Source organism: Lonchura striata, chromosome 36 (genome assembly GCF_050655825.1).
Source record: "Lonchura striata isolate lonStrDom1 chromosome 36, ASM5065582v1, whole genome shotgun sequence".
Lineage (NCBI taxonomy): Eukaryota > Metazoa > Chordata > Aves > Passeriformes > Estrildidae > Lonchura > Lonchura striata.
In genome coordinates this window covers 5,005,846-5,032,126 of record NC_140738.1, presented here as the reverse complement: position 1 = coordinate 5,032,126, position 26,281 = coordinate 5,005,846, and the positions used below count along the sequence as shown (strand labels likewise).

Here is a 26,281-nt window from a genome sequence, read left to right as displayed (position 1 = left end):
TGCAGCCTCACAACTGTGAGTTCTGCAGTCTTTCATTAGCAAGTCACAAAATGGCCAAATATCTCTTGTTACAAGGTCTTTTAAAATTATCCAGCCAAGACATGACACCTAAATTATTTTCCCTTTTAACCCAATAACTGATCCCTCAAAGCCCGCAATGTGGACTTTTCTGTCCAATCACAAAATATCACCCAAACCCATGAAGAAGAAGGTAAGAAGAAGATAAATAAGAAGACACTGTCTCCACCCGAAAACCTCCATCTTGCTTCATATTTATTACTATGTTCCAAAACCACAAACTCTTTAAGTTTTCCACCCTGTGGTAGTAGAACCAACCTCTAACCAACTACGCACCCGTAACCCCAGTGCTATTAATCAATTTTGGAAGCCTTCTCCACAGCCTCAGGTCAAATGCAGTGTTCTCTTGCAAGTCTGTGCCTTTCAGCACAGCAAGTTTAACATTCTCAGCATCCAGGGTTCCAACACTCATGGAATCAGGGACACTCCTGTGACACTAAAGGCCTCACTGAACCATTGTGACACCACAAGGCCCCATTGAACCGAGGGGCCATTGTGACGCTATGGAGTGTTGGCAGGCCAAGGGGCAGCTGTCACACTGAGTGGCACCATGGAACCAAGGAGCTACAGGGCCCATGGAACTAAGGATTCATGGAACAGTGTGGGACCCCAGGGAACCAAAGGTCCATTGTGGCATTGTGGGGCCCATTGGAATCCTGGAGGCCATTCTGACACTTTGAGGCCTCGTTGAATCAAGAGGATCTGCAGGGCCCCATGGAGCCAAGGAGACCCTTCTGACACTGTGAGTGCCCATGGAACCAAGGGTCCATTGTGATCCTGTGGCACCAAGGAGACCCCTGTGACCCTGCAAGGCCTCATGGAAGCAACGGACCATTGTGACACTATGGAGCCCCATGGAAACAAGAGGCCCATCGTGACACATCTGGGCCTCCTGGAACCAAGGATCCAATATGACACCACCAGTGTGACACTGCAGGGCCCCATGGAAACAAGGGAACAGGTAACAGGTCTGGCTGGCTTGGCCTGACTGGTCCAACTACCCTTGGCATGTCGAGGGTTTCTTCTCATGTACCCCTGAAACAGAGCCCTGGGGCTCTGGGCTTTCCTTCCAATGGAAAAGAACTGCCCTTCTCATTCAAGCATCCATGGCCAAAATGGGATTACCCCCTCCAAAATTCCCAATATCCAGAGATTGCTCCTAAACAAAAGCTGTCATTAACAAGTGTGTTTGGCCTTGTCTTCCTGAGAGCTGGCTCTCACCTGCCTTCAAACACTTAGGCTCTGTGCTTTTCTTCCTGTGGAGAAGAACCGTCCCTCCTGCTCATGCAACCATGGCCAAAACTGACACTTTTCCTCCAAAATTCCCTACGTGCAAGGGTTTCTCCCAGACAAAAGCTGCCAGGACAGACTGCTCTGGCTTGCCTTGGCCTCTGGTGGTCTCCCTATTCTGCCCTGCAACACTGGGGCTTAGCTCTTTCCTTCCTATGAAAAACAATTGTCTTTCTTCTTCATTCTTCATCTGTCTCCTTCTTTTGGCCAGGTGTCCATGGCCGAAATTGGGATTCCACCTCCAGAAGTCCTATAGTCAAAGATTGCTCCTGCACAAAAGCTGCCATTACAGACAGGTCTGGCTGGCCTTGGCCTCCTTAGGGGGGGCTGTCACCTGCCTTCCAAACACAGGGGATCCATGCTTCCCTTCCTATGGAAAAGAACTGGCCTTCTCCTCCAGGCACAAATGTCTGAAATTGGGATTCTACATTCACAATTCCAAATATCCAAGGGTTGGTCACAGATAAACCTGCCAGGACAGACAGGTCTGGCTGGCCTTGGCCTCCGGTGACTGAAGAATTCATCAGATCCTGAAACACAGGGGCTCTGTGGTTTCCTTTTTGTGAGACCATTGTGACACTGTGGGGCCTTGTGGAACCCAAGGGTCATTGTCACCCTGGGGGCCTCATGGAAGGAAGGGGCCACACTTCAGAAGCCAGCAGAACATTGGGACACTGCAGAGTGCCATGAAACCAAGGGAACATGGAACAGGTCTGGCTGGCTTGGCCTCCCAGGGCCACCTGACAGGTCCAGCTGATCTTGGAATGTTGATGGCTGCCTCTCATCAGCCCCTGGAGAACTGGGGCTCTGTGCTTTCCTTCCTATGGAAAAGAACCATCCATCTTTCCAGGTGCTCATGGCCAAAATTGATATTCCCCCTGAAAAATTCCCTTTATGAAAGGGTAATCCCACCCAAAATCTTCCAGGACAGACAGCTCTGGCTGGCCTTGGCCTCTGATGGTCACATCTCATCTCAAGGAAGCCCTGAGGAAAGTATTTGAGCAAGTTTGACTGCTGGAATGTCAATGAGTCTCTTGTCGTCTGAAAAACTCAGATGCTCTTCTGGTCATATGTGTCTTTTATTCCTCATTGTGTACTATGTGTGAAATATAATTTTCAGCTAAAAAATATTATTCTTATCACTCTCCCAGTGTTATCTGACACAAAACACCTTGTCTACATATGGATCAAGGCCACCTGTATAAGCAAACACAATGAAGAATCCAGCAGGAATTATTTGTCTCTGTTCCCATCTCCTCTGGAGCTGGAGGTGCAACCCCAGCACTTGGAAGGGCTCAGGGGGTCAAAAGCTCAGCTCCCACACAGAGAACTTGTGGACCTTGGATGCTCTTCCTGCCCCTGCCCGCTCAGCCAGGCTGAGATGGACACTGATGGTTTCTGTGCCAGGCTCTCCCAGCCCAGCCCAGCTCCCTGCCAGCTCTGCCAGCTGCCCTGAGCTCTGGGCAGCACCAAGGGCCTCTCCCCAGCACAGCCCAGCCGGCTCTGGCCCCACAGCTCTGCTCAGCCCAGGCTGCTCTGGGCACTGCCCCACGGCCTCAGCCCCTGCCAAGGGCACAGCAGCAGCTGCAGCTCAGCCAGGACTCAGCCCCACCATGGGGGAAGGGGCTTGGCCAAGGCCAAAGGAGCTCCCTGGCTGCCCTGCTCCCCTCTGCCTGAGGTGCTGAGAGCTCTGCAGCCCCTCCTGCCATCCCATCTGCCCAGGCCAGCACAAGAGCCCCGGCCCTGGGGCCCTGCAGAGCTGCTCCTGTTCCAGGCCCAGGGCCCATCCCAGAGCTGGGGCAGCCACAGAGCTGTGCCCATTTCTGCTCATTGCTGCTCTGATGGGGATGGATCCTCAGCCACTTGGAGGCTGCTGATGAATTTTACTGCTCCAGAGGCCTCTTCTATCTTGAGTCCTTCAGTTCAGGAATTCAGTGACAAAAGGCTTATAAACATTTGTTCAAAATGCCAAAACAAGGAAAAACCCATGGGAATAATTCAAGTCCTCAATTCTTCTGTGCTTAATTAGACAGATTTGAGAAATGTATACAAAGTGAATATACTATATCGAAAACAGGGCAGAGAGAATTGTTCTTTTCCTGTTAATAGACTGATATCAGCAATGTCCAATTGATATTTAGCCCCAGCACCTTTTAACGCTGTCTGAACATATATGAAAATCAAGACCCTTCATGGCTGACAATCAATAACACTTTGTCCCTCTCCCCTCCCCACCATTTCTCTCATCCCACCCCTGGCACTCAGAGCAGCTGAGGAATGGAGTCACATCCAGGGTATCCCCAGGGCTGAGGACTGGGGCCAGGTCAGTGAAATCTCTTTATTGCTGATCTGGACGAGGCCATCGAGGGCACCCTCAGGCAGTTCCAGGTGAGCCCAGGCTGGGTGGGAGTGTGGCTGTCCTGGAGGGCAGGAAGCTCTGCAGAGGGATCTGGACAGGCTGGAGCCATGGGCCCAGGACAATGGGATGAGGTTCACCAAGGCCAAGGGCCGGGTCCTGCCCTGGGCTCACAACCACCCCAAATCCCTGGCCGTGCCCTGCCCCTGATCCCCACAGCCTGTCCTGTTTCCTTCATCCCTGCATTGCCAGGGACTTTCTGGGACAAGGGTGCTCTGCTCTGGGGGTGGAGGGAGCTCCATGTGCCACCACTGGAGTGGGAACCACAACTCATCAGGTGTGTGTTCTCTGGGGGTCAGGAACTGGTGAGACTCAAAGGCACAGAAATTTTCTCCTCATGGCCAACAGACCATGGTTGAACAGGACACAATTTAATAACAATCACGCTCTTCCCTGAGCTATGTGCAGCATCCCAGCAGCATCTGATGTGTCCACCATCCACTAGTGACTTACATGCTAAAATTATCTTAGACAGGAGTGTGGGCAAAACAGCTCAAACAATACCTGAATTGCAAAGCTGTCAGTGGTGGATGGAGAAGGGAGGTCAGGCTGCTTTTGGTGCTGAGGAAATGCAGAAACCAGCCTGACTCATTTCATCTCCTCCTGGCCTGGCTGATCTCCCCTCTTTCCCCTTACACCCAATGGCTTCTGTCTCCCACCAGGCCCCCAGTGAAGAGCCTGGCTCTGTGTTCTCCATCCCCTCCTCGCTGGCACTGCCAGGCTGGGATGAGGAGCCCCTCAGCCTTTCCTGCTCAGGCTGGACAAGCCCAGCTCCCTCAGCCTCTGCTCACAGCCCAAGGGCTTCAGTCCACCTTGGAGGCCCTTCCCTAACCCTGCTCCAGCTGCCAGACATCTTTCCTGCCCTGGGGAACCCAACCCAGGCAACAGGCACCTGGATAATCCACATCCTTGATGTCCTGGTCACACAGCCCTGGCCCCTTGTCCTCATGTCAGGCTCTGGGGTGGATCCTGTGGAACATCCTTGGGTGGAGGGTGTGGCTCCAGGTGGACCAGGGGGATACTGGGGGACAGGGACCCTGCTGGGGATGAACAGCATTGGACTTGTTGGGAGAAACTGTGAGGGGGAGCTGGGGCAGAGTGACCAACCCAGTGACCTCACAGAGCCCTCCTGGAATGTCACACAGCCCCTCTGGGATGTCACAGAGCCCTTCTGGGATGTCACAGAGCCCCTCTGGGATGTCACACAGCCTCTCTGAGATGTCACAGACCATTCTGTAATGTCACACAGCCGGTCTCTGATGTCACAGACAACTCTGTGATGTCACAGTCTGCTCTGCAATTTCAAAGCTCTGTCCTGTGATCTCTAAGCCTGCTCTGGGATGTCACAGAGCTGGCCTATGATGTCATAACTTCTTGATGACATCACATTAACCACTCTGTGATGTCATGGACAATTCTGTCATAGATCACTCATGTGATGTCATAGCCCACTCTTTGACCTCATGTAACCAGATGATAAATTGTCTCCACCAGGTGAGCTGACACCTGGAGCTTGTTCTCCAAAACCCCAGGCCTATGGAAACCACACAATGCCCATTGTGGGACAAGGGGAACTGGAAGTTCACCAGCCTCAGTGTCCTGCCAGCTCAGCCAAGCCCACGGGAACATTGGGGTCCATGACCATCAGGGATAACCAGAGAGACCCCCAGGACAGAAGAACACATGGGTAAAGGGGAGGGGAAATATGTTAATGATTCTGGGGAAATGATTATCAGATGTGTGTTTAGTCCAGCACAATCAATGGATATGTGTGCAAAATACAGAATATGAACAGAAACTTTCCTGTACTCAGCATGCTCGGCTTTGGGAGGAGCTATCCCCCGTGCATCCCCCTGAATAAAGAATGATGCTTCTTAATGCTGCACTGGTGATAAGGAGTTTTCTGTTTTACTGAATTTTTGGTAACACTGCGCTCACGAGGAAAGCTCTGTCTCCTGCTGTTCACAAAGAGAGAAGGGCTAGTGGCAGATGTGGGGGTCGGAGGCTGCGTGGGGCACAGGGACCATTAAATAATCAAGTTTTCAATGATCTGTGACAGAAGGAGGGGCAGCAACAAAACTTCCACACTGGAATTAGGAAGGGCAGACTTTGGCCTATTTAGGATGCAGGTTTGGGGAGTAAAAAATCAGGTACTGATTTTTTTTAAGGGAAAGAGCCATTAAAAACAAAGGGGTTCAGGAAAGATGGACACATTTTGAGAAAGCTGTGGCAAACATGACGGGAGACAAGTCCATTCTATAATGTCAACAAGTCTCAGTTTATTTCAAGCACACATGTATAGTTATACCCGTTATAATGAAGCTCATGCATATTGCAAAATTTAAGCTCATCATTGGTGTATGAAAAACAGGTCAACCCCGCCTTTGGAGCTTTCTAAGCTTGCTTTGTTTTCCCTTACATTTATCTTTTTGCTGAACATTCTACTGTTGAGAACCAGCTTAGCCAAGGACATAAGATATTATTGCTACATCTGCTATTGCTGCACTGTGCAATTTTCAGCTACTGCTTCACTAACTGCACGTAGTCATGTCCTTTCTCACGAAGCCATTCTTCCACAGAACTCTCCATATTTCCCCCGTTTTTGTTTTGGACCATTAAGTTAGTTGTCCACATCTTTTGAACCATGCATTCTACCAGCTTCTGAAGACAGTTAAACAGGCAGGGCAAAATCAGCAAGAGTAGTAAAACAACAATCAAGATTCCTACTGCATACATGATAAAAGTTCTTAGCCAAGGACCGATCCCTAAACTTTTAAGCCATTCATCTATCCCTAGACCATCTTCTTCTTTTAATTGATGAAGGCCCTGTTGCAGTTCTTTAATCTTAGCATGTATTGATATAGAATGATCAGAGAGATTCATGCAACACATTCCTTCAAATTCCTCACATCCATGTCCCTGGGCTAACAACAAAAAATCAATGGCTGCTCTGTTCTGCAGTACAGCATGATTTACACTTTGTACATCCATAGCAAGCATAGATAATACCTCTGATGTTTTGTTAAGTTCATCTTTAGTCCAGCATCCCAATTGTTCAGCTAACACCATAGCCTTTTTGGCAGCTCCTCCTGGTAACAGGGTTGCCACTATAACCTGTTTTAAAGTACTCCAAAATTGAGGTTGTCCAACCTGATCACATTCTAAGTCATGCACATCACGCCTCTTCCTTGTCTTCCCTAGCCTGTCCCATTGCATTAGCAAGGATATATTAGGATGGAACAGTGCTAGTTTTCCTAGATAACAGGGTCCCCCTTGTGGTTTTACCGGAATTGCATTCCAAGCTCTATCTCCACAAATCAAAAACACACCCTTTGGCAACCTTAAGGGTTTGATTATCTTGGAACCATCACAGTTGGAATATAACTGAGATGATACCCTTTCTGAGTCCAGTGAAGAGTCCAGAGAAGCCCATTTGTTTCTTGGGTTATTTACACTCTGCAAATTCAATGAAATAAAGCTAAACCATCCTTCTGTTGAAACATTCCCTAAACTAGCATTAGCACTTCCAAAGAGATCTAATTCCTCTGGTGGAGATTGCAATGTTTCTTTAAGTGACAGTATCAACAAACATTGCCTATAGCCATCTCTTTGAGCTTCTGTGTAAGCAATATTCTTGTCTGGCCCTTTCACCTTTGCAAAATTCTTGCAAAGCGTCTGATTCTTTATCAACCCACAGAATTCCTCTGGTCTCCAGACAGGAACACCTGTTAGGCAGGTACGAAATGGATTTGTCACTCCTCCCAAGCTAAGGCATAGTGAACTTTGATTAGTCATGTTAGCCAAGGTTACCCAAATATTTTCTCTGGGCTGATTAAATTCTATTAGTCCATGACAAAGATTAGTCAAAAGAACAAAATAGATTATCCACCTTATCGCTCTCATGATTTCTTCTGCTTGGATTTTAATTTTAATGTCTGCACATATTTAATAAGCTTATCTAATTCTATGTCTGGATTTCCTACTACTGGTTTTCCTAAATAAGATCTTATAGATACCTTCACTTGCTTTTGACACCTTGTTGATAAAACTTTTGAATTTGCTTGCTTAATTAATCTATCACAAGCGTGTTCTGCTTCCCACCTATAAAAAGCTAATATCTTTTGTTCTGGTGCTTCAAATAACTGTAAAGCTATAGCAACTCCTAAGCCTGTGTCTCGTATTAAATCTCTTTGCCAAGAATCTCCTCGTTTTTGAAAGTCACAATGTTTACACCAAAAATGTCGTTTTAAAAATACTTGATCTTCCCAGTATGTTTTTCCACAACCCCCACAAACAAAAGCAATCCAACTGTTACAATTAAAATTCCCACAACTAAGACACTCAGGATTCTTTGGTCCTGGAATATGAACAGTCTGTAAAGCCTCAATAGCAGTAACAATTGCTGTAAAAGTTAACTCTGAAGGCAAAAATTGATCAATCACTGGGGAAAGTCCTCTTATCTCTTGAAGAATAGGTCCCACTGTGCGAATCAGCTTTTCTTCAATTCTCCTCTGGTCCTGATCCGTCAGGCGAGCTAAGAGACGACTCATCCAGAGCTGGTTTAGTCCACTTTGCTGGCACCCAGAGTGAACCTGTAGGGGTGGAAACACAAAGATATCCCCTTCCCCAATATAGGACTTTTGCTGGGTTCTGCCAAATACCTGTTTTAGGGTCCCTATACCTGACCCATACTTCTTTGCCCTTTTTGTTTATTTCTTTTTGTCCATAATGTACCATTGCAGGTGGTGCCTCTGAATCCCCAAATACACACAAATGATTAAGAACAAAGAGAACTTTCATTAATCTTTCCTGAACATCTCTAATCTCTCTATGTTTTTCCAGATATCTCTTCAAAGTTCCATTTGCCCTTTCTACAATTGCTTGTCCAGTGGGAGAATGTGCTATTCCTGTAATGTGCTTAATTCCCCATGATTTTAAAAATCTATTCACCCTGCCACCAATGTATGCAGGACCATTGTCTGTCTTAATCTGCTTTGGCACTCCCATTACTGCAAAACAACTACACAAATGCCTTATAACATGTAATGCTTTTTCTCCAGCTTGAGCTGTTGCCCAGATGTATTTACTATATGTATCTATAGTAACATGAACATATTTCAAGCGACCAAAACTATTTACATGAGTAACATCCATCTGCCAGAGCTCATTAGATGAAAGACCTCGTGGGTTAACTCCCCATCCCATGCCATGACCCCCATTATGATGACTACAGGTAGGACAAGCTCTCACTATAGCAGTGGCATCTGCATGGGATATTCCAAACTCCCGTTGTAACCCTTTTGTGTTCTGATGAAACATAGAATGTGCCTCCCTAGCAAGCATTTGCCCTGATAAAGGAGAAGTTTGAGTCACTGTGACGAGCTTATCTGCCCGAGCATTACCCTCTCCTAAACCAATTTCCCATTTGTGACTTCTTATATGAATGATAGCATAAGGATGTTCTCGGATTTTTACTGCCTTTTGAAGTTGTATGAACAGTTCAAATAATCTCTGATTTCGTACTTCCTTGATAGCAGCATCTTCTATTCTTTCCACAACACCAACTACATACAAGGAATCTGTAACAATATTCAAAGGCCCCTTCAGGACTGTTAGAGCCCAAACCACAGCTGCTAACTCCAAGGTCTGAAGGGTATCTGAGTCATTTGCAGTAAGAATTTCATGATTCCAGACTCCCTCCTCCTGCCACGTAATTGCTGCTGTTCTTGACCTATTCCCTGCATCTGTGTATGCCGTTATTGCACCAGGAATCGGCTCCTTTTCTCGCTGTGGCCGAACCATCCAACTCAATTTTCCAATCCACTGTAATGGAGGATTTTTAATATTTTCAGTTATGACAGCACCTCCTATTCCTAGCAGAGCTTCCTGCAGTTCTTCACTATTGACCAAATACCATTGTAAAGAATCCTTTTTCATAGGAATCTGTATTAGTTCAGGCTCTCGCCCATCAACCTGCAAAATTCTCTCACGACCCCGTTTTATCAAAGCTGCTAACAGTTCAATTTTTTGAATTAAAGTTTTTGTTTGCTGAAGTGGAGGGGATAGCCATTCCAACACCCTTATCTCTCCCGTTTTTGTTTCTAGCTGTGTTAAAGCTCCCAGCAAATGTTTTTCACCACACCATATAGTGAGATTAAGCGGGATTCCCAGTATTCGCCGATGTACACGACCCTGAACCACACAGTCTGTAATTTGCTGAAGAGTTCTTTTCTGCTGAGGATTAAGGGTCACTGGTGCTGTTGGGTCTGTGCCCTTCAATAAGGGTCTAAGAGAATCCAACAGTTCATTTGGAAGGCCCACTATAGGTTTAAGCCATTGTAAATCACCTAGTAATTTCTGAGCATCATTTAAAGTAACAATCTGTGTTTTCAGTTCTAATTTCTGAGGTGTTACCAAACTTTGAGACAATGTCCATCCCAAGTATTTCCAAGGAGAAGTTAACTGTATTTTCTCTGGGGCCACAACAAGCTGAAAACGTCCCAGCAAGTTTTGTACATGTTTAACCTGTTGACTCGTAAATGATTTAGGCTGAGCAATCAAAATATCATCCATATAGTGATAAATGATAGCTTGTGGCCACTGTTGCCTCAATGGTTGTAATGCAGAATCTACGTAAAGTTGACATAAAGTAGGGCTGTTACGCATACCCTGAGGCAAAACCGTCCATTCAAATCTTTGATCTGGACCTTCTCTGTTCAGAGCTGGCAAAGTAAATGCAAAACGCTTTGTATCCCTGTCATGCAAAGCAATTGTGAAAAAGCAATCTTTGAGATCTATTATCAATAGAGGCCATCCTTCAGGTAACATTGCTGGATTAGGCAGACCTGGCTGTAGTGCACCCATTGGCTCCATCTGTTTATTAACCTCCCGCAAGTCATGTAGCAAGCGATATTTCCCTGACTTTTTCTTTATCACAAAGATAGGGGTATTCCAATGACTTGTAGATAATTTCAGATGCCCTTGTTGATATTGTTCAGTGACCAAGGCATGAGCATGTTGCAGACTTTCCCTTTTTAAAGGCCATTGCTTTACCCATATAGGCTCATCACTTTTCCAAATTATGGGAATCGGGAAAGTCCAAGCAATGGCTATTATCCCAAAGGGTGCTCATTTGTCAGGACAACCCCTAACTGTGTCAAAATGTCTCGCCCAATTAGGCATTGCACTGTAGGTGGTAATTGAACAACAGAAAATATTGCCTTTATGATTTTACCATCTATTGAGACAGTAAGAGATGGCGAGCGACTTGCAAGAGTTAAACCTCCAACTCCTGTTACTGCTGTAGCAGCTGGCTGTAAAGGCCAATGTGCAGGCCAACACTGTGGTGCAATAATACTTGAATCAGCACCCGTGTCCAGCAAACCTGTAAGCATGCATTTTTGTCCCTTATATTCCAACAAAACCTCTTTTCTTGGTCTGTCATTCAGATCCAAAGTTAATAGAGCCAAACCTCCTGTAGATCCAAATCCATCTCCTCCACGGCTTTTCCGTGAGGATACAGCCTTAGTAACTTGCTCTAGAGGAACCAATTGAGCAATCCTTTGTCCTTTATTAATCCGAATAGGAGGAAATGGAGTATGAACCATAATCATAATTTCACCAGTATAGTCTGCATCAATGACACCAGGCAGCACAAATAATCCAAGCATAGAGGCTGATGATCTTCCCAATAACAAAGCTCCCATTGTCCTGCCCTCTATTATAATAGGTCCATTAATTCCAGTGGGGACCTTCTGCGGCTGTGGTGTCATTAAAGTCACTTCTACTGCGGCTGCCAAGTCCATCCCGAGGCTCTCTCTTGTGGCTGGACGCAAGGTGTCCTGTTGGACAAGCTGGAGCAGCTATTTGTGTCGGAGCGCGGCTGCTCTTGTTCGCGCTGTTTCGGGCGTTTCCCGGTCTCCTCTTACAGGCAGCAATGTTATGAGTATCCGATTTGCACTTAGGACACCATATTCCAGCAGCAGAGCATTCTCGCCGAACGTGTCCTGCCCCTCCACATCGGAAACATCTCATACGACTGCCGTAAACATTTCCCTGGGTTGCTACTGACGCTTGGAGGGGTGCAAGAGCAGCTAACACTTGTGTCTGTGAAGCTTTTGCCTGCTCTTTTAATCCCTCCCCCAGATCTTTAATAGCCTCAACTAAAAATGCCTGCTGCCCCGTTGGTATAGTAGCCATCCTCTCTAATGCATCTTCTATAGTCCAATTAGCTCCTAATGTGTTTAACACACTTCTTGTAGAAGCATTACAATTTTGCAAAGCACACTGCTTCAACAATGATCCATGCATAAACTCAGGCACTCCAGCTCTCTCTATTGCTGCCGCTGCCTTATCAATAAATGCTCCAAAAGTCTCATCCCTTCCTTGTTTAATTCCCATATATGCTGGCAAACCTCCCGGGTCTTTCACCTTATCTATAGCCCTTCGAGCTAGTCGCATTGCCTCTCGACACTTCTCAGGTCCTAGCATAGCTTGTGCCTCAGTGCGAAAATATGGTCCTAAGCCCATCAATTCATCCATAGTTACTCCATGAAGAGGATCTCCAGGCTGTCTTTGTATAGCTACAGCTTCATTAACCTCTGCCTGCCAATGTGCACCAAACAAAAGCCTTTGATGTGGCGAGAAAATAAGCTTAGCAAGACTTCTACAATCTCCTGGTAGCAATATATTAGTACTCCAAACATAATCCAATATCTGCCTAGCCGGTTCACTAGTAACTCCAAATTGACTCACTGTAGCTCGCAACTGTGACAACAACTTCCAATCTAACGGTGTAATCTGAGCTGTTAACCCCCCGCCTGCCTGTTGCTGAAAAATTACAGGACAAGCCAGTTCTGTTGCTAGTTCCAAAGCCTGCCCATCTCCTTTATCCAGCTCCTCTCTTGCCAAAGTCGCCCAAACTTCCCTCCGTTCCCTGGCCAGAGCCTCCGTTAGGTCAGACTCTGTCCTAGGGTTCGGCTTACTGGCAGACAAACTTTGACGAACTGTCGATTTCTGTTCTGGGGGGGCTGGAGGAGCCGTGGGCTCACAACGTGACTCTGCTTCCGTGTCTTCAGGCACAGGTCGCAAGGGAGGTAACTCCACTGTAGACACAGCAGGTGGCATGGAAACACCAGGCAACCAATCCTCCCCGCTAAAACCTCTATTTTTCTCTAGTGCTGAAGTTCTCTGCTCGGCAGCTTTCTTTTCTGCCTGATGTTGTAATAATTCATTGTGAACTATCTTCCACCACTTTCCCAACTTTTTAGCTGTCTTATCATCATCTAAAACTTCCTCCCATAGTTTATCCCCAAACTTACGCCACTCAGACAACTCATGTACTGTATGAGGATTTACAAAGAACCCCTTAGAATACCCATATGTTAATAACCCTGGCAGATCTTTTTGCAAATCAATGCCTTTAATCTGCCTTCTCTGCAAGAATGCAGTAAATAAATCATATGCTGCTTGCCTCTCCATACCTATATTGTCAGCGCTGTTGCAGCTCTCCGAGGTCGTCGGCAGCACGTATCGGCCAGGCTTGCCTCTGCAGTCACCTGGGGCACGGTGCACTCTATTTCAATTCAGCACTTCTGCCGTCCTGGCTGCATCAGGACCCGAACCCTTTTTCATCACTCCACCGTGGTGCCTATCACGTCGATCGGGTCACCATTTTGTGGCAAACATGACGGGAGACAAGTCCATTCTATAATGTCAACAAGTCTCAGTTTATTTCAAGCACACATGTATAGTTATACCCGTTATAATGAAGCTCATGCATATTGCAAAATTTAAGCTCATCATTGGTGTATGAAAAACAGGTCAACCCCGCCTTTGGAGCTTTCTAAGCTTGCTTTGTTTTCCCTTACATTTATCTTTTTGCTGAACATTCTACTGTTGAGAACCAGCTTAGCCAAGGACATAAGATATTATTGCTACATCTGCTATTGCTGCACTGTGCAATTTTCAGCTACTGCTTCACTAACTGCACGTAGTCATGTCCTTTCTCACGAAGCCATTCTTCCACAAAACTCTCCATAGAAAGCAATCTTAACGAGGACGGAGCTCCTGTCCCAGTGTGGCAAAAGATGAGCTGGTGAGGAAAATCACTGTCCTGACTGCCCATGGAGCTTTTGTGGGAACACAGCGGAAAGCAGAGAGAGCATTAACTTTGGACAGAAGGGCAGGCAACTTAGCAAGTGTTTAAGGATGTTGTTACATCATGCAGAAAGAGAAAAGGAAAGAGGTGAAATTTCAATTAAAGATTAACCTGGCCAATTCTGTGAAAAATAATAACAAACGTGTCTATGATTAATAGCAAAACATGGTATAAGGAGAACCTCTACTCTTTATTGGATGCAGTGGAAAATAGAGTAACTAAAGATAAGGGAAAGGCTGAGGTACTTAACACCTTGTTTGATTCAATTTTCAATATAGGGAGAGATTGTCCTCAGGACAAGAGTTCTCCTGAGCTGGTAGATGGGCACAGGGAGCAGAACAGCCCCCTGTAATCCAGGAGGAAGCAGCTGCTGACCTGCTGAGCCACTCAGATGCTCACAGGTGGATGGGATGGGATGGGATCCATCCTAGGGGGATGAGGGAGCTGGTGGATGAGCTCCCCAAGCAGCTCCCCATCATTTACCATCAGTTCTGACTCACCAGGAAGGTCCCAGAGCACTGGAGGAGCCAGTGTGAGCCCATTCCCAAGAAGGGCTGGAAGGAGGATCTGGGGAGCTCCAGGCCTGTCAGCCTGACCTCGGTGCCCGGCAAGGTTATGGAACAGATCACCTTGAGAGCCACCACAGGGCACCCACAGGATGGCCGAGGGGTCAGAACCAGCCAGTGTGGATTTAAGAGGGGCAGATCCTGCCTGAGCAACCTGATCTCCTTTTATAACCAGGTGACCCACCTGTGGGTGTGGGAAAGGTTGTGGATGTGTCCATCTGGACTTCAGCAAAGCCTTGGAAACTGTCTATGACAGCATTCCCTGGAATAGCTGCAGTCCATGGCTTGGGCAGGTTCCCTCCTGGCTGGGAGATGGAAGAGCTGGCTGGAGCTGGGCCCAGAGAGGGGTGGGGATGGTGCTGCACCCAGCTGGTGTCCAGTCCCTGGTGCTGTCCCCAGGGATCTGTGTTGGGCCCAGCCCTGTTTAACATCTTCACTGATGATCTGGGGGAGGGGATCGAGCCCACCATCCCCAAATTTGGAGGTGAAACCAAGCTGGGTGTGAGTGTGGATCTGCTGGAGGGCAGGACAAGAAGACACAGCCTCCAGCTGCACCAGGGTAGGTTTAGGCTGGACAAGAGGAAGACATTCTTCACAGAAAGGGTGAGTGGGCATTGGAATGGGCAAGCCAGGGGGGAGGTGGCAGAGTCACTGTCCCTCTCCAGTGGCACTCAGTGGCATGGTCTGGGTGACAAGGTGGTATTAGGGCATTGGTTGGACTTGATGATCCCAAAGGTCTTTTCCAGCCTATTTGATTCTGTCATTCTGGGATGATTGGGACACTCTGGGGCCATTGTGACCCTGCATGGCCTCGTGGAACTAAGAGGACCATGGTGACACTGTGCAGCCCCATAGAACAAGGGCTCCATTGTCGTGCTCTGGGGCCCAATGGAACCAGGGAGTCCCCGTGACACTGGGTCCTGGTGGAACCACAGAGGCCATGATGACACTGCGGGGCCTCGTGTGACCGAGGGGTTTCACCACTGTGACACTGCCAAACCAAGGAGAGCATTGGGAGAGTCCAGGGCCCAGTGGAACCAAGGGGCTGTTCTGACACTGCGGGGCCTCATGGAACCAAGGGGACATTGTGACACTGCAGGACCTTGTGTAACCAAGGGGCCACTGTGACACTCTGGGGCCTCAGGGAATCTGGAAGGCCCTTGTGACACTGTGTGGCCGTGTGGAAACAAGGAGTCCATTGTGACACTGAGGGGACTTGTGGAAGCACAGAGAGCATTGTGACAGTGTGGGACCTCATGTGACCATGGGGCCTTTGTGACACCCTGGGGCCCATGGGACTAAGGGGCCAATGTGAAACTGCGGCACCAAGGAGAACATTGTGACACTGTGAAGCCCCATGGAACCAAAGAGTCCATAGTCACATTTTGGGGCCCATGGAACCAAGGAGACCAGTGTGACAGTGCAGGGCCTGGTGCAACAAAGGGACATTGTGACACTGAGGGGCCCCTTGAAACCAAGGACATCTTTGCAGATGACACCAAGCTGGATGTGAGTGTTGATCTGCTGGAGGGCAGGAGGGATCTGCTCAGGGCCCTGGACAGGCTGGATCCAGGGCCCAAATCCAACAAGGTGAGGTTTAACAAGTCCAAGTGCCGGGTCCTGCACTTTGGCCACAACAACCCCTGCAGTGCTACAGGCTGGGGACAGAGGGGCTGGACAGCAGCCAGGCAGAAAGGGACCTGCAGGGACTGATGGACAGCAGGCTGGACATGAGCCAGCAGTGTGCCCAGGTGGCCAAGAAGGCCAATGGCTCCTGGCCTGGATCAGGAGTGGTGTGGCCAGCAGGACCAGAGCTGCTGTGCCAGCACTGATCTGCCCCCAGCTCTGCACACAGACATTGCTGCTGCAGCTCCAGAGAAGGCAACAAAAGGGCATCTCTGAAGAAAAGTCTGCTGGGAGATCCTTTAGTTACTTAAAAGCCACCAAGTCTGTGGGTGACAGTAAACTTGGAAAGAAACAAAAGGAGAAATGGCACAAACGGTGACATTTCTTTGTGAATAATATTACAATGTAAAACAAAGAAAAAGAACCTCCAAAAGGAAGCCAACAAGAAGTATCAAAGATGACATTTATTAGAAGTGATTTCTGGAAATTGGCCAGCAGTTTAATGTCCCTGAAAGCATCCAGTCATCAGTCTCCTCACTGCAGCCTTGAGCTCCTGGTTCCTCAGGCTGTAGATGAGGGGGTTCAGAGCTGGAGGCACCACCAAGTACAGAACTGACACGGACAGATCCAGGGATGGGGAGGAGAGGGAGGGGGGCTTCAGGTGAGCAAATGCTGCAGTGCTGACAAACAGGGAGACCACAGCCAGGTGAGGGAGGCAGGTGGAAAAAGCTTTGTGCCGTCCCTGCTCAGAGGGGATCCTCAGCACAGCCCTGAAGATCTGCACATAGGAGAAAACAATGAACACAAAACATCCAAATCCTAAACAGGCAGTAACTGCAATAAACCCAAGTTCCCTGAGATAGGATTTGGAGCAGGAGAGCTTGAGGATCTGGGGGATTTCACAGAAGTATTGTCCTAGGGCATTGCCATGGCACAAGGGCAGGGAAAATGTATTGGCTGTGTGCAGCAGAGCATTGAGAAAGCCACTGGCCCAGGCAGCTGCTGCCATGTGGGCACAAGCTCTGCTGCCCAGGAGGGTCCCATAGTGCAGGGGTTTGCAGATGGACACGTAGCGGTCGTAGCACATGATGGTCAGGAGATAGAATTCTGCTGAGATGAAGAACATAACGAAAAAGATCTGTGCAGCACATCCCGTGTAGGAGATGTTCCTGGTGTCCCAGAGGGAATTGTGCATGGCTTTGGGGACAGTGGTGCAGATGGAGCCCAGGTCGCTGAGGGCCAGGTTGAGCAGGAAGAAGAACATGGGCGTGTGCAGGTGGTGGCCGCAGGCTACGGCGCTGATGATGAGGCCGTTGCCCAGGAGGGCAGCCAGGGAGATGCCCAGGAAGAGGCAGAAGTGCAGGAGCTGCAGCTGCCGCGTGTCTGCCAGTGCCAGCAGGAGGAAGTGGCTGATGGAGCTGCTGTTGGACATTCGCTGCGGCTGCACATGGGCACCTGTTCATGGAGAAAGGACAGGGACAAGTCAGGAGAGGCTGCTTGGAGCCAAACCTGGGCCATTCCCTGCAGACTGTCCTGCTGCAGGGAATGGCCCTGTTTCCTGCTCTGGGAAAATCTTCACCCAGCTATGTGTGGGAACTCTCAAGGAGCCATTCCTGCCTCGCTGTCATGGGTTTGTGGCCATGTTGAAGAGGGAAAAGGCTGGATATTCAGGATTTTTCAGGGGAATCGCTTCTAAATGCAGAAGGTCTTGGTGCCATCTGCGCTTCCAGGTCTAAAGGATGGCAGGAGTTGTTTTTAGGAATTGTTTTCCTACCCACTCACCATTCCTGGCTCTCTGAGGTCAGAAATCCCCAGCATTCCTGCTGCACTCAGAGTTTGCCACTGAGAGATGTGAGAGGCAAAAGATTCCTTGTGGCTGAGGGAAGGTGAGGGTCTGGATGGGCTTGTTCCCCCAGCACTGCTCTGTTCAGCCCCCTCTGCTTCCCTGAGCATCTCCCTGGGCCTGAACATCCTCTCCTGAGAGGTGCCTTGAGACTGACCAGCCAAAGTCACAGTTATGGAGTCTCTGTAAATTTTCAAACATTCCTTTAATGATCCTGTGTGTCCCTTTCAACTCAGAATATTCTTTAATTCTGGGATTACAATTCCTGTTCTGCTTCTCTCATCCACTTGTGTCTGTAATCAAAAGAGAAAAAAACCTCCTTGCAAAAGTGTTATAACAGTAAGTTAAAAAGCAGACCTTTATTGTAAGCTTCCAGTGGGGATGGGGCACACCCAGCCACTGATTTCAACAATTTATTAAGTTTGATTAAGTAGGATATTTAACAGGGGAATCCAGGAGAAGATTCCGTTGCCCCAGTAGCCCACCAATAGGTCAACCCATTGGAGTAGGTCCAAGGGCTTCTTTGCCCCAATTTTTGTTATGACTGCTCACATTCCGGTCACAATGCAAAATGTTCTTCTTTCAGGACTGCTTCTTGATAATAAGACTATACAGTATTTCAGGAATGTATTTAGATAGTCAGCTTATTGTTCTAAAATCTAAGAGCAAGGTTAGGAAATGTACTCGAGTTAATTAAGGATTATAGTGATAGAAGTATATAATAGAAGCTTAAAAGAGTTAATTAGGAGTTTAATAGAATAAAAAAAGGATTATAATTTTAAAGGTATATAATAGTTCTTTACATAGCTATGGCTATATGAAAAATGTATAAATAGCAAAAATCTTTCTGTCAGCAACCTCGTCTTTCCCATCCTTCTACGAGCAGGAAATTGAAAACACTCTCAGGGAAGCTCCTGATATTTACAGCAATCCCATCATACCTTCTTTGGGAAGTGCCCTCCGGAGGCGTGTCCAGGCTGGTCTGGAGCTGGGAGCAGCCCTGCCCCAGCCAGCCCCTCTCAGCAGCAGCACCTGCCCTGCTCAGGGTGGCTCCTTCCCCCCACAGCTCCTGGCCAGCGCTGGGAGCAGCTCCAGGGCCGGCTGAGAGCTGTCCCTGGCAGGCAGCAGAGTCCCTGGCCCAGCACAGCGCCCTGGGCTGCAGGACCCTGCTCTGCAGGACAGCCCTGGGCACCCCTGGCTGCTCTGCAAAGGAGATGAGCAGAGAATGCACTCACAGGCTCTGTGGGCATTGGCATGTTCCAGCTTTAGGAGATCTCTCCAGGAGCTGCAGCTGCATTGTCCTGCAGCCAGAGGTTCCTGTGCCAAGGGCTGGCAGTGATTCTGCCCCAGGCACTTCTCAGCCCCTTCCCAGCCCTGACTGATTGAAGCTTTCTGTGCCTCTGTGCTGTGCCCGGGCTGGCTGCAGGCAGTGCCCCAGCCCTGCTGGGCTGGGAGAAGAGCTGCTCAGCAAGAGAAATGTGCTTTTGAAGCTCTGCTTGGTTACCAGGATCACCCTCTGTGCCAGGAGCCCAGCCCAGCTCAGCAGCACAGACACAGCACAAGGACTTTAATGACCCTCTGGGGCTTTGTGCTCAGGCCCTGAGCATCAGGCCCTGAGAGGGAGCTGCAGAAACCTCTCCAGAACTCCAAGTCAGAATCCAACTCCAAAGTTTCTTGGACTTTTAATGGGTCCCACTGAGGGACACGACTGAGAAAGTTTCCCCAGGCCCCAGGCAGAGCAGAGAACTGGAGGCACTGATGGCAGGTGGGGACAAAGAGAAGCCAAGTCTTGGTGCCCTGGGGCACAGCAGGGTCTGTGCCACCAAGGGCTGTGAGGAGACACCTTGTCCTGAGGCCCTGGGGCCTCCTGGCACAGCCCCAGCCAGGCTGGGCACTGTCAGCCCCTGGTCCTGCCCTCAGCATCCCCCCCAGCCCACATCCCAGTGGCCTCAAGGATCTGCTGGAAGGAGTCCCTGGGGAGCCTTGGTCAGGAATGGCCCTGGGGGCTCCTTCATGCTCCCAGGGACTGCAGGTTTTTCAAAGGACTTTGGCTTTTGCTTTTGCTTTGGAGCCTCTCAGAAGTTTCTGCAATCCTGGCCTCCAATATTCTGCATTAATTAGTCCCTGGAGAGGCTTTGTCAGAAACAACACTCAGTGGGGCTCATTAATGCTTCAAGGTATTTTTCAGTTCTTTAGAGGTACTTGGTGTTTCCCTTTTGCTACAGACTGTGAGAGGTTTGTGGAATCATGGCCCAAATTATCTGTTATAAGAGTCCCTTGAGAGCTTTCTACTGACACTCAGTGGGGCTCATGAATACTTTGAGATTCTTAACTTTTGTAAGGTACTTTGGATTTTCCTTTCCACATTGAGAGTTCTTTGTGCCATTTTGAGTCTCTGAGAGGTTTTTGTGCCATCCTGGCCTCCAGTTCTCTCCTCCAAGGAGTCCATGAGGAGCCTTTGTTGGGGATGGACCTCAGTGGGTCCCATTAATGTTTTGAGACACGTTGGGTGCTTTTTCTGGCTCTGACTCCTGTAAAGGCTTGTGCAATCTTCTCTCAGGCCCTGAGGTTCCAGGGCTCAGCTCCAAATGCGCCACGGGGCTCATTAGGATCAAGCAAGTCCTGACAAACCATGACTTAGCTTTGAATTTCCTCTTGTATGGGGCAGTTCATCAGGAAATTTTCTGTAGTGATTTTGGTTCACCAATTTGAGATTTCTCAGCAAATGCATCAATTAGTGTGGTAGGTTCTGTGTTGGCTAATTACCAGTTCACTCACTAGAATATACTTACTAATTTCCTGCTGTGAGATAGGATTAGGAGAAAGGCACAGTGGCCTCAAACTTCACAAGTATAAAGAAAAATTTATTAACAGTAACTAAAAGCAAGAGTAATAAGGATCAGAACAAAACTTTCAGAACACATCCCCTCTCCCTACAAACTCTTCTTTCTTACTAACAATGTAAAGAGACAAAACCTATTTTTCAGTCAGTTTTCTACCTCTATAATAGTCATTCTTCAGTTCATTTACGGAGAGAAGTTCCTCTTGTTAATGTTATGGAGACTTCTCCACAAGAATACAGTTATTTCATGGCTTTTCATTTCCATGAATAGCAGCTGCCTGAAAAAATCTGCAATTGAGAAGTCCCTCCCATTTTGCACAGCCTTTTCCACAGATGTGCTTATGGGCCATGCCAGCTTATGGAGTATTAGTTTCAAGATGAGCTGTTTAAGAACAAAGGATCTCTTAATCTCTTTCTGAAATCACATTAATCTCTGGGAACAGAGGTCTTCTTCTCTCCCTGAGGTCACAGGGTCTCATCACTCTTCTCTCTTTCAATGTTCAAGCTTCTCATGGGATCACAGCTACTGCAACATTTGCTTACTTTACCATGGAGGCCTTTCCTGAAACAAATCATCTCCCCATACTTTTCAATGCCTTATAGGGAAAAAAAGAGTCTGATGTATCTAATGACATCCTTCTCCACAGCTTTACCAGAGGATTCCAGCCCCAAGATCAAGGAATCTCCTCATCCCTCCCATCTGGGACTCAACTTCCTCTTTCCTGCCCTCGGTGTGTCCATGTTGCTCCTCTGTGTGCCTGCCCTGTGTCCTTTTCTCTCACTGGAGGGAGGATGGCAGCACTGGCAGAGTCAATATCTCCCGGGGCTGCAGATGGTTCCGTGACCCCAGCTGGGCTCTGGGAAAGAGACCCAGCCAGGCTTTCTCATCTCTAACTTGTGTCTGCACAGAGGCTCTGCAGCTTCCTTAGTGCTTTAACAGACTGTCAGCTCTCAAAGCTAATTACTGACTGTTTTTTGTCAGACAGAGAGGAAACTGCTAGCAGCTTCTCTCAGGACATCACTTCTGTGATGCAAAACCACCACAGCAGCACAGAGCACAGAGCTCCTTTGTCCATATGTAGTGGTCATGTGCCCGAGGCCTCAGAACCCCTCCTTGGGAGATCTCTGGGCCCTCTCCAAGGTGTTTTCAAATTAAAACATTCAGCTTAGAGTCTAAGAAAATCACCTGAGGACAGGGCCAGCCTGACCTGTCTGTCCTGGCTACTTTTGTCTGGGAGCAATCCTTGGATATATGGAATTTGGGAGGTCAAATTCTAATTTTGGCCATGGTCCCTAGACATGAAGGCCAGGTTCTTTTCCACAGGAAGGAAGGAACAGAGCCCCAGTGTTTCCTGGGCAGATGAGAGGTTACCTTGAGATGCCAGCCAGAGCTGGCACTTTTTTCTGGGTGATACCCTTGTATATAGAAAAAATTTAGGGAGGATACCAATTTTGGCAATGGGCATCTTAAAAGATGAACGGTTCTTTTCCAAAGCAAGGAAAGCACAGAGCCCCAGTGCTCCAGGAGCTGATGAGAGGCAGCCCTTGACATCCCAACATCAGCCAGACCTGTCAGGTGGCCCCTGGCAGGCCAAGCCAGCCAGACCTGGTCCATGTTCCCTCGCTTCCATGGGGCCCCACAGTGTCCCAATGGTCCCTTGCTTCCAGGAGGCCCTGAGGTGTCACAATGCCCCCTTGGTGACACCAGGCCCTGAAGGGTCGGAATGGTCTCCATGGTTCCATCAGGCCCCACAGAGTCATAATGGTCTCTGGGTCCATGAAGCCCCTGCGGTGTCACCATGGCCCCTTGGTTCCATGGGCTTCAGTGGTGCCACAATGATCCCCTTGGTTCCATGAGGTGCCCACAGTGTCACAGTGATCTCCATGGGAAGGAAAGAACCGAGCTCCAGTGTGGCAGGGGCAGCCACCAGAGGCCAAGGCCAGACAGACTTGATGGTACTGGCAGATTTTGTCTGGGAACAACTCTTGGATAGACAGAATTCTAGTGGTGGAATCCCAATTTCAGGCATGGACACCCAGAGTAGAAGGACAGTTCTCTGCATAGGAAGAAAAGCATGGAATACTGGTGTTTCAAGGACAGATGAAAGGCGGCCACCAGAGGCCTAAGCCAGCCAGACTTCTCTGTCCTGGTAGCTTTTTTCTGTAAGCAGCCCTTGGATATAGGGAATTTGGGAACCCAAATTTCTGCCATTTCTGTGTACATAGGGATCGATTTTTCTATAAGAAGGAAAAGCTCAGAGGCCAACTGTTTCTATGGGAGAGGAGAGGAGAGGAGAGGGAGAGGAGAGGAGAGGAGAGGAGAGGAGAGGAGAGGAGAGGAGAGGAGAGGAGAGGAGAGGAGAGGAGAGGAGAGGAGAGGAGAGGAGAGGAGAGGAGAGGAGAGGAGAGGAGAGGAGAGGAGAGGAGAGGAGAGGAGAGGAGAGGAGAGGAGAGGAGAGGAGAGGAGAGGAGAGGAGAGGAGAGGAGAGGAGAGGAGAGGAGAGGAGAGGAGAGGAGAGGAGAGGAGAGGAGAGGAGAGGAGAGGAGAGGAGAGGAGAGGAGAGGAGAGGAGAGGAGAGGAGAGGAGAGGAGAGGAGAGGAGAGGAGAGGAGAGGAGAGGAGAGGAGAGGAGAGGAGAGGAGAGGAGAGGAGAGGAGAGGAGAGGAGAGGAGAGGAGAGGAGAGGCAGTTGCTCCTCTGAGGCTAAGCCAGCCAGACCTGTTTCCCCTGGCAACTCTTGTAATGGAGTAATCCTTGGATATATGGAATTTGGGATGAAGTATCTCAGTTTTGACCATGGACACCTTGAGAAGAAAGAAGGTTCTTTTCCATTAGAAGGAAAGCACTGAGCTCCAGTGTTTTAAAAGCAGATGAGAAGATGCCCCCAAGAGGCCAAAGGCAGCCAGACCTGTCCATCCTGGCAGCTGGCACTTGGGTGCAATCCTTGGATGTACAGAGTTTTGGAGGTGGAATCCCAGTTTTAGCCATGGGTGCCTGGACAGGAAGAAGAGTTCTTTTCATTAGGAAGGAAAACACAGAGCCCCAGTGTTTCAGAGGTACATGAGTGCCAGCCCTCAGGAAGCCAAGGCCAGCCAGACTTGTGATTCCTGGCATCATTTATCTAGGAGCTATTCTTGTATATAGGGAATTTGGGAGGCAGATCCCAAATTTTGGCCATGGGTACCTGATGGAGATGGAAGGTTTTTAAGCAAGAAAAGCATATGGTCCCCGTGTCAGAAAGGCAGGTGAGAGGTGGCCCCTGGGTGGCCAAGGCAGCCAGACCTGTTTCTCTTGGCAGATTTCACTGGGGAACAATCTTTGCATATAAGGAAATTTAGAGAAGGAATCCTAGTTTTGGCTATAGGCCCCTGGAGGAGAAGGACAGTTCTCTCCCATGGGATGAGGAAGCAAGGAGTCAATTGTGACCCTGGGGACCCACGGAACCAAGGGGCCATGGTGACACAGCAGGGCCAAGTGGATCCAGTGGTCCGTTGTGACACTGTGGATCCAAGGAGACAATGGAGACACCCCCAGAACCTCATGGAACCAAGGAGTTCATGGTGACCCAGCAGAGCTGCATGGAGCCAATGGTCCATGGTGACACTGCCCATCCAAGGAGGCCATTTGGACACTGTGGAAGCTCTTGGAGTGAGGTGGCCATTGTGACAGTGAAGAACTTCATGACACCAAATATCCATGGGGACACAGCAGGACATCATGGAACCCAGGAACTACTGTTGGCAGTGTGGAAACTCCTGGAACCAGGGGCTGTTGTAGCACTGCAGCACCAACCCAGCTGCTGCACCTTGTCCCCTGCCCTGCACAGCTCCTTGGGAGGCACGGCAGGAGCAGCACCCTGGGAGCCTCGGGAATGCCCCTCTGGGATCCATGGCACACACTCCCAGGGGCTGGAATTCCAGTTCCCAGCCAGGAAAAGATGTTCCTGACCTTGAAGGCAAAGCTCTTATGGAAGAGCCAAAAGCCAAGTGGAGCAAGATCCTACAGTGACATTTCACTGCCAGCCATCATAACTTCACCCATGGTTGTTGTAGCTCCTGCATTGGGAATTAAATCAGGGCAGGGTGTTTCATGAGAGCTGCCCTGGTTTAAGGGAGACACTGAGCAGGCAAAGGAAGGCAGAAGGGAAAGGAGGTGTTTTGGTTTGGAATGACAGGTGTCTGCTAAGGAGGGCAGAAGCCTCCCCTGAAATGGAAAAATGTAGACTCTTTCTGAATTGGTATAAATTTGAAATTAAGGGGGGCTCTCAGATGAAAATATGGGAGCAGGAATAACAGCTTTTTATTAGGGAAAAAAATGAAAATATGAATAATGCAGTGAGCCAAAACAACACTGAGAGAGCCAGAATACAACCTGACACCCTGTTGGACAGGGTGTTGGCCACAGTCCAATTGGAATTGTGGCTGCAGTCCTCAAGGAGTGTCAGGTGTGGTTCTGTTGGAGTAGTGATCCTATAGGAAAGGGTGTCCTCCTCTGAAGAGGAAGAGGCAGCTGTTCCTCTAGGAAAATCCAGCCCAGAAAAGCTGTGTTGGTGGGCCAGAATCTCAAGACTAGATGCAGGTAGGAATGCTTGGCTCCTCCATCTGGGCTGAACATCTCACAATGGGGTGTTACAGTTCTTATCAGTCATGCAGTGACATTCAATAGCCCATTATCAGCAGATGTCTCTCCTGAGGGAGGATTGATTGTGGAAGAGATAAGGAAAAACCGCCCACTTAACACAGGACAACTGCCATACAGATGGCAAATAGAACACATCTTGCTTTTCAGTCTGGGACAGGAGGACACAAACAAAATCAGCTGAGAAGGCAGCACTCTGAAAAGCAAATCAGAACTGACAGAAAATGAATGGGATAGAAAACAATAATTCTGGATATTTTATTTATTATCAAAATAAATCACACCCACCCAGCCCCACACAATCCTGACCCCACAACCTCAAATTTGGATCTCACTTCTTATAACCCCATCTCACCCTGGAGTCTGAGGAATCAAGTAATTTTGGCACTGGACTGAGGTGGGAACCAGACATTTTGAGGTGTGATTGAGTCATTTTGGGGTGACAGACAAATCCACCTTGACTTTTAGAGCGCAAAAATATGGAGAATACTACCAGATAGCCCCCAAGAACCCCCAAATACTCCAGAATATGTTCCCAAACAATAAATTCCACCTCAAATACCTCTTAAATGGTGGGACTTTTGACATCTCTGGTCAATACTCTTTTTAGTCATTTTTCAGGTGTTTTTAATTGATAAAGACAAATCAGAAGAAAATTAGGGCCAAACCAAAACTAGAGACCCCTTGAGCATCCCCTGGGCACTGGACAAAACAAACTCAGCAGAAATTAAGCTTAACCCTCCATAAAATGCCTTGAGGAAGATTTGCTCTTCCCACAAGTCACTTGTGATAAAAACGCAAACAAATCCCAAACATTAATAGAC

General features: G+C 48.4%; 2 protein-coding genes across 2 annotated transcripts in view; one reads left to right on the top strand and one right to left on the bottom strand.

The window, feature by feature from the left end:
- LOC144248803 (uncharacterized) overlaps window positions 1–26,281 on the top strand; it is a 1,234,558-nt gene that overhangs the window by 517,155 nt on the left and 691,122 nt on the right.
- On the bottom strand, window positions 16,635–17,567 carry LOC146764063 (olfactory receptor 14J1-like). Its single transcript, XM_085565603.1, has one exon. The coding sequence runs from the start codon at window positions 17,565–17,567 to the stop codon at window positions 16,635–16,637; it is 933 nt and encodes a 310-aa protein (XP_085421729.1).

Coding starts and splice junctions, on each gene's coding strand:
- LOC146764063 (XM_085565603.1), bottom strand. CDS start 17,567: ATGTCCAACAGCAGCTCCATCAGCCACTTCCTCCTGCTGGCACTGGCA.